Source organism: Copadichromis virginalis, linkage group LG14, assembly GCF_057382275.1.
Source record: "Copadichromis virginalis isolate Kocher_CV1m ecotype Utaka linkage group LG14, C_Virginalis_male_GT1.1, whole genome shotgun sequence".
NCBI classification, from domain to species: Eukaryota; Metazoa; Chordata; class Actinopteri; order Cichliformes; family Cichlidae; genus Copadichromis; species Copadichromis virginalis.
In genome coordinates, this window is record NC_140631.1 from 20,687,739 (window position 1) to 20,699,365 (window position 11,627).

At 39.5% G+C, this 11,627-nt stretch overlaps 1 protein-coding gene across 2 annotated transcripts in view; it reads left to right on the forward strand.

The window, feature by feature from the left end:
* LOC146693883 (von Willebrand factor A domain-containing protein 5A-like) overlaps positions 1 to 10,444 on the forward strand; it is a 35,713-nt gene extending 25,269 nt beyond the window's left edge. Inside the window, exons 15-22 of one of the 2 annotated variants that reach the window (XM_085429857.1) lie at positions 2,992 to 3,012; positions 3,979 to 3,999; positions 4,323 to 4,364; positions 7,037 to 7,075; positions 7,543 to 7,575; positions 8,641 to 8,786; positions 9,923 to 10,046; positions 10,162 to 10,444. In XM_085429857.1, the coding sequence (XP_085285983.1) occupies positions 2,992 to 3,012; positions 3,979 to 3,999; positions 4,323 to 4,364; positions 7,037 to 7,075; positions 7,543 to 7,575; positions 8,641 to 8,786; positions 9,923 to 10,046; positions 10,162 to 10,241 (506 nt within the window). In that variant the 3' untranslated portion in view covers positions 10,242 to 10,444. The remainder of the gene's footprint in view (positions 1 to 2,991; positions 3,013 to 3,978; positions 4,000 to 4,322; positions 4,365 to 7,036; positions 7,076 to 7,542; positions 7,576 to 8,640; positions 8,787 to 9,922; positions 10,047 to 10,161) is intronic. The other variant, XM_085429858.1, reaches the window with a different exon arrangement.
* Positions 10,445 to 11,627: the final 1,183 nt, after the last annotated feature.

Genomic DNA, 11,627 nt, shown 5'->3' on the forward strand with positions numbered 1-11,627 from the left:
CTGCTGCAGAGTCTTCAGGACCGCAACCACCTGCTGCACATGTGCACCCAGGTGTTACTGTGGATGATAACATCATCTAGGTGAGGCCGCCCCACCCAGTCCATGGGGCTTTGGGCAAGCCGAACAAAAGTGTGAAGAATTGGTACAAACCATACACAGTGGAGAAGGCTTTTTTTGCAGACAAGGGAATGTGCCAGTAGCCCTTGGTTAAATCTAGCATTGTGCAAAATTTTGGCAGTGCCTAACTCGTCCAGAAGCTCGTCTATCCTGGGCCATGGGGTAGGCCTCAAACCGTGACATTTCGTACATTATGTGCCGTGCGACTTTTCTATTAACCCTATTTTCAGCATCTCGGTGGCTTTTAAGCACCAACAACTGGGTGTGTTCCTCCTCTGTGCGAGTGTCACGGCTTACTCGTTCAATGATACAAAGTACGGGTAGGGCCACACGGCTTTAGGGCACACCAAGTGACCATCAATTACTATCTTGGTCAAAGGCTGAGCGTAGGGTGTCGTCACGAGACTGCTCCAGTGGAAAATCTTCTGTGGGGCGAATGATCCACTCAGGCGGGGCCTCATGAAAAGGACCACCACTTCTCCCCAGGAGTCAGCGTTGGACAACCCCGCGTCACCACGTAGCACCACGCAGACACTACAACCTACAACTGGTCGTGATCACATCCCAACATACTGGCCCAAAAGTTTATTAAATCTCAGCCAATTCATCCCCAAAGTCAGGGATGCGACAGGTGCCAACTAACTGCAGCCTTTATTCTATGTGTGTTTCCCTTAACTTAAATACGCAGCGGCACTATGGGATATTTGTGGATGTCCCCATGCACACATCTAACCTCCACCCGCTCCGCCTCCAACAATGTGCAACGGGAAACAAGGGTTTGGTGGAGCAGAGTCTGCGTGGCCCTGTCATCACAGTAGTGACTGCCACCGCTGTGGCCCAGAAGATTTCCAAGAACATCTGGGGAGTCATCATCACAGATCCACACAACGTTCGATCACACATGATGCCTCCTAATCAGCAACTTGACCCCCGAGCTTCCTGTTCAGCACTTTGTTTCCCAGGGCATCTTGCAGCACTTTTTTAAAATTTTGTTTACAGGGAGTGCAGAATTATTAGGCAAGTTGTATTTTTGAGGAATAATGTTATTATTGAACAACAACCATGTTCTCAATGAACCCAAAAAACTCATTAATATCAAAGCTGAATGTTTTTGGAAGTAGTTTTTAGTTTGTTTGTAGTTTTAGCTATTTTAGGGGGATATCTGTGTGTGCAGGTGACTATTACTGTGCATAATTATTAGGCAACTTAACAAAAAACAAATATATACCCATTTCAATTATTTATTTTTACCAGTGAAACCAATATAACATCTCCACATTCACAAATATACATTTCTGACATTCAAAAACAAAACAAAAACAAATCAGCGACCAATATAGCCACCTTTCTTTGCAAGGACACTCAAAAGCCTGCCATCCATGGATTCTGTCAGTGTTTTGATCTGTTCACCATCAACATTGCGTGCAGCAGCAACCACAGCCTCCCAGACACTGTTCAGAGAGGTGTACTGTTTTCCCTCCTTGTAAATCTCACATTTGATGATGGACCACAGGTTCTCAATGGGGTTCAGATCAGGTGAACAAGGAGGCCATGTCATTAGTTTTTCTTCTTTTATACCCTTTCTTGCCAGCCACGCTGTGGAGTACTTGGACGCGTGTGATGGAGCATTGTCCTGCATGGAAATCATGTTTTTCTTGAAGGATGCAGACTTCTTCCTGTACCACTGCTTGAAGAAGGTGTCTTCCAGAAACTGGCAGTAGGACTGGGAGTTGAGCTTGACTCCCTCCTCAACCCGAAAAGGCCCCACAAGCTTATCTTTGATGATACCAGCCCAAACCAGTACTCCACCTCCACCTTGCTGGCGTCTGAGTCGGACTGGAGCTCTCTGCCCTTTACCAATCCAGCCACGGGCCCATCCATCTGGCCCATCAAGACTCACTCTCATTTCATCAGTCCATAAAACCTTAGAAAAACCAGTCTTGAGATATTTCTTGGCCCAGTCTTGACGTTTCAGCTTGTGTGTCTTGTTCAGTGGTGGTCGTCTTTCAGCCTTTCTTACCTTGGCCATGTCTCTGAGTATTGCACACCTTGTGCTTTTGGGCACTCCAGTGATGTTGCAGCTCTGAAATATGGCCAAACTGGTGGCAAGTGGCATCTTGGCAGCTGCACGCTTGACTTTTCTCAGTTCATGGGCAGTTATTTTGCACCTTGGTTTTTCCACACGCTTCTTGCGACCCTGTTGACTATTTTGAATGAAACGCTTGATTGTTCGATGATCACGCTTCAGAAGCTTTGCAATTTTGAGACTGCTGCATCCCTCTGCAAGATATCTCACTATTTTTGACTTTTCTGAGCCTGTCAAGTCCTTCTTTTGACCCATTTTGCCAAAGGAAAGGACGTTGCCTAATAATTATGCACACCTGATATAGGGTGTTGATGTCATTAGACCACACCCCTTGTCATTACAGAGATGCACATCACCTAATATGCTTAATTGTTAGTAGGCTTTCGAGCCTATACAGCTTGGAGTAAGACAACATGCATGAAGAGGATGATGTGGGCAAAATACTCATTTGCCTAATAATTCTGCACTCCCTGTAGTATGTAAATCAATGCCAATGTGTGCTCAAGCAGCCATGGGTAATTAAAAGCATTCAATCTGGCTCTTAAAGGATAATAAACAAGTGCTATAAATGCTGCAGCGACCAATAAGACTAAGCTTTACTTGCAGACACATTTGGGAAGTGAGAGTAATAAGTTCTGAAATGCCACAGTATTGTATTGCATCGCATCACATCACAAATACTGTTTGTAGTGTTTGTGTTATATTTCTACTTCCCTAAAATAACATAAAGTTCTTTTTAACAAATTCTTATGAAATATTTGACTTTTTTTTTTTTTTTAACATCCTAGGTGTCTTCGCCATGGCATGTAGTAAGTAGAAGTTGAATATCAGAATAACACACATCTGCACATCTATACATTTCTAACAATAAATAGAAACAAGCCAAAATATTTCTGTTTTAACTTATTCGAAATGTTTTGTTATATTTGGGATATTAGTGAACATCTTTAATACTTACAATACTACCTGTGAGGCACTGCAGTAATATTATAATCCAGTAGCAGTTCATTCTATCTCCCATGAAAACAGAAAAAACAGATTAAACACATGAAGATCTTATATACTTTAAATAATGCTAGTATTGTTGTAGTATAGTTGTAGTACTTGTATTATTTTTCTGTATAACCAAACAATGTAAATAAGTCAGTACTCAACTTTTTATGCAGTTGTTGACCTATTGTGTTTCATCTTGTCTTCATGGGAGTTTACACTTCAAAATAATGGTGAACATCTTTTACACTTTAAATACGACTTATAATACTACCTGTGAGGCACTGCAGTAATATCAGAATTTAATCATTTTACTAGTTTAATTATTTATTATTGTTGGCTAATCCTCTAGGTTTTTTTGTTTTTGTTTTGTTTTTTGTTTTTTAAATTATTATAACCTGGTGAAGTGAGGCTGAGTGATTTTTGTGGCACACAGTGGTTGATGCAGAATGACCACAAAATGAGAGAAAAAAATTAACTGGGAAAAAAAAAATCTAAACACTAGAGAACAAATTGGAATTAACAAGTTGTATAAACCAAGGTGTTGAGCAAGAGGTAAATACAGCAGGGATCAATCAGACAACATGATGCAGGTGAGGAAACTTTACTGGTAGACATGTCAGGAACGTTACGACATGAAAACGGAATAACCAGACTGAACAGATAGACATTGTATATATTTTGAACACTGTTTGTATTATTTGTGTTGCATTGGTATATCAGCCTGTGAATGTTAAAAAGTATGAAATTAAATGTCTGGACCTGTTCGTTTGTTTACATAATAGGGAAGATGGCCAGGCCAATGTGTAAGTAAAAAGTGAATGACAATACACCACATATTTGTGCGTTTTTTTTTTTTTTTTAGGTTTTTTTTTTTTTGTTTGTTTTTTAAAAAAGAGGACTAACTTGTTAACCTTTTTGAAATGTTAGATGTGCAATACTGTATGCAAACAGCTGCAATATTTGCTTGGATAACCTTTGTAATGGGCTGTGTCCCAAAGTGAAGGCTTTTATCTGATAACCTCAGTCTGTTTAAGATCGATTTATACATTTTTAAAGCGGTGTTGTTCAGACTGTTGTAATCATTCACCCTGAATTTTTTATTTTTTATTTTTTTTTGTAAATATAGTGTGCATGGATGCTGCTCCATTTCCTGCTCCATCCGCTTTTAGTAAGTAAAAGCTGAGTGACAACACACATCTACACATACACATTTCTGAGAATAAAAACAAAGAAACCAACATATTTGTTTTTGCACTTATTTGAAATGTTAAATGTCAAACATTAACTACACAGTTGCTGCAGTATTTGTTTTGACAGTTGTTGTAATTGGCTGATTCCTTAGTCAGCAATTAAAGATGTGCAAGCTTTTACAGTGGCTTGCAAAAGTATTCGGCCCCCTTGAACTTTTCCACATTTTGTCACATTACAGCCACAAACATGAATCAATTTTATTGGAATTCCACGTGAAAGACCAACACAAAGTGGTGTACATGTGAGAAGTGGAATGAAAATCATACATGATTCCAAACATTTTTTTTTTTTTTACAAATAAATAACTGAAAAGTGGGGTGTGCGTAATTATTCAGCCCCCCCGAGTCAATTGAGGGGGCTGCAATTACCCTAAAAGACTGGCAGCTGTATGTCTCTACCAGCTTTGCACATCTAGAGACTGAAATCCTTGCCCATTCTTCTTTGCAAAACAGCTCCAGCTCAGTCAGATTTGATGGACAGCGTTTGTGAACAGCAGTTTTCAGATCTTGCCACAGATTCTTGATTGGATTTAGATCTGGACTTTGACTGGGCCATTCTAACACATGGATGTGTTTTGTTTTAAACCATTCCATTGTTGCTCTGGCTTTATGTTTAGGGTTGTTGTCCTGCTGGAAGGTGAACCTCCGCCCCAGTCTCAAGTCTTTTGCAGACTCCAAGAGGTTTTCTTCCAATACTGCCCTGTATTTGGCTCCATCCATCTTCCCATCAACTCTGACCAGCTTCCCTGTCCCTGCTGAAGAGAAGCCCCCCCAGAGCATGATGCTGCCACCACCATATTTGACAGTGGGGATAGTGTGTTCAGAGTGATGTGCAGTGTTAGTTTTCCGCCACACATAGCGTTTTGCATTTTGGCCAAAAAGTTCCATTTTGGTCTCATCTGACCAGAGCACCTTCTTCCACATGTTTGCTGTGTCCCCCACATGGCTTGTGGCAAACTGCAAACGGGACTTCTTGTGGTTTTCTGTTAACAATGGCATTCTTCTTGCCTCTCTTCCATAAAGGCCAACTTTGTGCAGTGCACAACTAATAGTTGTCCTATGGACAGATTCCCCCACCTGAGCTGTAGATCTCTGCAGCTCGTCCAGAGTCACCATGGGCCTCTTGGCTGCATTTCTGATCAGCGCTCTCCTTGTTCGGCCTGTGAGTTTAGGTGGACGGCCTCGTCTTGGTAGGTCTACAGTTGTGCCATACTCCTTCCATTTCTGAATGATCGCTTGAACAGTGCTCCCTGGGATGTTCAAGGCTTGAGAAATCTTTTTGTAGCCTAAGCCTGCTTTAAATTTCTCAATAACTTTATCCCTGACCTGTCTGGTGTCTAAATCCAATCGAGAATCTATGGCAAGATCTGAAAACTGCTGTTCACAAACGCTGTCCATCTAATCTGACTGAGCTGGAGCTGTTTTGCAAAGAAGAATGGGCAAGGATTTCAGTCTCTAGATGTGCAAAGCTGGTAGAGACATAGCCTAAAAGACTGGCAGCTGTAATTGCAGCAAAGGTGGTTCTACAAAGTATTGACTCAGAGGGCTGAATAATTACGCACACCCCACTTTTCAGTTATTTTTTTTTGTAAAAAATTTTTGGAATCATGTATGATTTTCGTTCCACTTCTCACGTGTACACCACTTTGTGTTGGTCTTTCACGTGGAATTCCAATAAAATTTATTCATGTTTGTGGCTGTAATGTGACAAAATTTTCGTCCCCCTTGACAAAAGTTCAAGGGGGGCGAATACTTTTGCAAACCACTGTACTTATAGTACAATTTATGACAAGCTGCAAGTCACAATAATGACCTCAGAAGCTTAACTTGACTTACTGATCTAAACAGCAAATGAAATGTCTAACTTTCACAACATTTTCATACAAGCATCATAATCTAGCTGCGATTCCTTCCATGTGAAATGTATTTTTCTGAATTAGTAAATAATTAGAAATCTAACTTATTAAAATGTGGCCCTATTAAAACTGTGACAGATACCATCCCTTTGTGAGATTCAGAGAAGGCCGTATGTGTATGTTTGGCTCCTTCAACAATGCAGTGATTTCTTCTTCACTGCACAAAAGAGTAAAAACAATGAAAGAGATCATTTAATAAGTCAATGTGTCCAAAATTTGAATGTTTAAATGTAGGTGATGTTTATCAGCATTTAGATTTAAATATTGTAGTAATGTTTTAACTTGCTGTGAGACTCTCCGAAGACGAAAACTTAGTATGATGTGGATCATCACATGTTAACATGAAATATTAACCTGATTTTCTCATGGTAATTTGCTTTCCTTAAAGATAAAGACCGATGAATGTGAATAAAAGGACAGAATATCTGAGTCATGTTCAGATTATCTAAAAGCAAAAAGTGAGATTGACTTTAAAATATTTGTTCCAAGAAATCAAGATTCTAATTAGAAAGGTTACAATGATATACACTTAAATACTTTTATACTATTTGTTTTGTATTTGTATATCAACAGGTCAGTAATTTAGTGTTCCTTAGTACGTTTCATAAGAATTTGCTGACGTGTTTTTTTGTGCGTGTGTTAAATTCTTTCTTTCTTTCTTTTTTACATTATAGTGCCCAACTCCATGGCAAAGTGTGAGAGAACTGCCAAGGGTAAATAGAACCTAAATGACACATTTAAACATCTATGTAAATGTGTAGATGTGTGTAGATGTACATGTGGAAAAAAACCCATCATGTTTTGTTTTGTTTTTTTTGTTTTGTTTTTTTAACTTATTTCACATGTGAAATATGCAGTACTTTATGTATAAGACCATTATTACTGCTGGTTATAATGGGCTGTATCTTTAAAGAGAAAGTGAAGGTTGAGTCATGTATTTTATTTTATTTTTTTAATTTGTGTGTGTGTGTGTGTGTGTGTGTGTGTGTGTGTGTGTGTGTGTGTGTGTGTGTGTGTGTGTGTGTGTGTGTGTGTGTGTGTGTGTGTGAGTAATAATTTTCAAGTCACTAATCACCTCAGAAGCAAGAAATATTGCCTGATATTTCTTAAGTAAATCAAATGTAATGTCTTCATCTCATGCCATCCTCTTTTGTTTTATCATTTTAATCTTGTGATGTAGAGGCTATCTTTCGAGGAGTTGTACATGACATGGGTAAGTAAAACACATTTCTATTCATATGGTAGTAATCACATAGTGTGGTCCTCCATGTGTGTATGTGTATAAGTAACATATGTATGTAGAGACAGTACGTAGTCTCAAAAGGGTTGCAAATGCATATTGATGTACAGATGTACGCATTTTGAAATTAGTTTTAGGTGAGGTCAGATTGCTTCGTATTTGTGTGTGAATTCAAGCTGGTGTGAGTCTTCAAAAGTCACACCCAAGTCATTGTACACACTTGTGTGGTTTAGGTTTATGGATCGATCCTTTTGAACACATTTTTCTTCATATATGCATCAGTTAGAGGAGCAAACAAGCAATAAAAAGAGTACATACAGAAAAACCAATTTTAATAAATGTAAGAATCCATGTTTTGTACTTGTAATTTAGGCATTTCTGTGAATACACAAACGGTTAGACACAGAGGAAATTATGTGAGCTGTTACATGTAGGAGTTGGTATGGTGGTCCGGAACATCATGTATGTCAGGGTTTGTTTGTGCCTCTGGAAATTACTATTTTCTTAATGTGTGTGAACCCATCAGTTATAATTGCAGGGTTAGAATAAAATAAGAAAAAAAAAGCATGTATATTCTTGGTAGACATGAAGGGAATTTAACATCGAATGGAAGTGACTGTACAATGTTTAGTTCAGTTGCTTAGATAATGAGATCCAGTTTTCTGCCATTGAATAATTAGTCTTGTATTCCAATAAATCAGATCAAAACAATTTAATTCATTGGCCATATATTTTCTCTGTTAAGCATGTGAACCGCATACTTTATATCATAATTTATCAAGCTTTCAACTCACTTACTTTCAGATGGTATTCATTAAAACCTCGGTAATTGATGGCGTGTTATTGCCAGCTTTTATTTTTATTTAATAAGTTCACACTGTTGAAAACATTTTATTTGTGATGTTGATCTCAAATACAAAAATGCTTATTTGTTGCATAGTTTACAAGAAGGTGGTTTATGCACTGGTTTATAAAGTTCTGTCTTCTCATCTAACACCATAATCGGGTCTAGTTTTTATTTCATTTTTGGTTTTCCAGCTGCTGCCCCCGAGCAGCCACCCAGAGACCCTTTGCTGCACTTAGTCTCCCTGCAGGGGGCGTCTGGCTGCTGGCTGCTTGATCCAGCTCTGGCTACTGCACTGGGAAAGACCAGCGAGGAGGTGGAAAAGTCAAAGCCTGAAAAGGTGGACTGTTTTCATTTTCAATAATAACACACTAAATGTTAGTTATTGTAGGGTGGCACAGTTCCCCCCCCTTTTGGTGGTCCTCCTCGGGTCCTCGTACTCTGGGGCCTCTGGATATCTGGGGCCTGGATCTCCTCCATACCTGCTTCATGCCCTGGTGGACGTGGCTATGGCTCCCCACACTCCCTAGCAGATCGTTACATGGAGAAACCTTTGGAATACAAGCATGCTGATCGACACAGGTGTACACACGGGTGTTCACAGACGCGGACTACACCTTTCTTGGCTGCTGCCTCAAAGCACATTGTGCGCTGTCTATCTTGCGTGCTGCACAATATCGTTTATTATTTAGTGTCTACTGTTATCTACTGCTAGCTAGTTTATTGTGATGGTGCTGTATTTATTATGTTGCTTTTATTTTTATTTATTTATTTATTTTTTCTTACTTCCCCCTTTTCTCACCGTCTCTTCTCCCCTCTGGTTTTCTTTCTCTCCCTGTCTTTCTTTCATTCTTTCTCCCTGTCCTATCCCCCAGTCATGTCTGTCCCGTTTGTAGCAACCAAAAATAAAATAAATACATAATTATAATAAAGGTCAATCAAATGGACCAATATTGCAAGGCCATGATGATCCACTTGGTAAAATAAATCCGCTTGGCATCTTTCTTGGCCTTAAGACAACAATTCTGATGGCTAAAGATCCAAACGGGACACAAAAAAAAAAGAAAAAAAAAGGGTTAGTTATTCATGCTCATGTTCCATGATTTGAACAGAAACACATGATGTAATTAAAAACACAACAAAAAAACAAATGACAATGAAGTCAAACTAAATGTAGGCCTTGAAAATAAACATCTGTATATCAGAAGCTAAAACACTGGTGGTAATCACACATCTAGACAGAAATTCCTTTGTGATTACATCAGGAACAGCATCCAGTGTAATAATCTGCCAAATCAAATTTGCAGAGCTACACAACTTGGTGACCCCTTGTGACTAGTAAGCAGCCAGAAATAACTAATACTACTGGTTGTAGAAAGTAAAATCATGTAGGATGTTGGTTTTGTTGGGGGGGGGGGTTCTTTTCTTTGTGTGTCCTCTCTGTTTTATTTTATTGTCTTTGATTTGTTGAATTAGGCCAACAGTGACGTGTGGGCCACCATTCTGGCTCTGATCTGGCTTCATGCTTTCAAGATGGATGCAAAGGACGAGTGGGAGCTTCTGGCTATGAAGGCTGCCTCATGGCTCCGTGCTCAGAATGGTAGTAACACGCTAATTAAAGAATAAAATGTTTTAAAAATTGTTTCATGCTACAATCTACTTTTTTGTCTTCCCTCCATACATTCATTGCTTTAATGTCTGTGTTGTGTTTTCAGCACCGTGTGTGAGAGAGTGTGTGGATGCTGGAAATGTCCTGTTGGGCTGCAGTGTGAAGAAAGAAGCTCTGGGCCTATGAGGGTTTCCTGAAAGTGGCTTGGTGAACAGAAGCATTTCTGCATTAGACTCGGTGTTGCTTTGTGAAATCTAACATTTTATAATTGTTATAAAAACAGAACTGTTCTTTGACTATAAAATGTTATTTTACATTTGAGCCCAATTTGACTTTAATGTTCAGAATGATCTGAAAACCCATAATACACTGTAAAGATTAGACATCTACTGTGTGTGCGTGTGTCCATTCTTTTTCTCTCCCACTAGATCCCACCCCCTGCGCGCACAAACACATCCTCCAACCACACACACCCATATTTTGCTCCATTGCGGTTTATTTACACCTCAAACATTTAGTAAACAATTAAGCAAATACAAGTAATCTGCAATAATTTACAGGTAGTAATAAAATAAATTACTACGTCCGCACCTACACGGGTATTTTTGAAAACGCAGCTGTTTTGTCCACCCGTAAACGACGCTTTGAATCACCGAAAATGGAGATTTTTTAAAAACTCCTTTTTTGTGTTTACGTGTGGACGAGGAATACAGAGTTGGTCACACAACGTCAAAGGTATGTGCCTTTTTCACGTCACGCTGTGCGCACGGTATTGTTTACATGAGATGAATGACAGAATGGCAGATAGTGAGATTAACAGTATTTTGTCTCTATCTGCAGGTTTTACACGCTTACATACACACACGCAGTTACTGTCCCTCTATTTACAAAGGCAGAGGCGTCACGGTATGATTATTTTACATGTAGTTGGTTTTTTTTTCCTGTGTAACAATATTCAACATTACTATCAATACATTTTTCAACAAATGCCTCTCTGTGCAAAATGGGTTTAAAAACATAAACAACTGTGGGACACTGTCCATGATTTGAACAGCCTAGTGCTGCTCCTGACGAAGAGAAAACCAATTCTGCAGGGGAGACCTACTTGTGCAGGTGAAGTCAAAGGGAAGATAATCTTTACCATAGTTTCTAGTCTTTGGCTTAGAATGAAGTTGGTTCATATTCAGCGATGCTTCATCTCCTGCTTTGCGTTTGTGTGGGCGCCCCGTGCTAGCAGTGTCCAAGCGTTTTTGGTTGTCCCCCCCCCCCCCCCCCCCCTTTCATAACGCACCCCTCCTGCAATGGCTCTGTGCCCCCCCTAGGGGGCGGGCGCCACACTTTGGGAAGGTCTACACTAGATGGTGATAATGTGCATACTTGGTTACTTTTGACTTGTTTCACAAACCAAAGCCAATTTCAGCCGTTCCACTTCCTTCAGTTCAGGATGCTTGTGAGATACTTTTAACAATGGGAAAACTGAAAGAAAGTCCATGAAGATTTAGGAAGGAGAATTTTAGATTTGGATAAACTAAACAACTGCAAACTGTGATTATCAGTTTGAAAAAATGCATG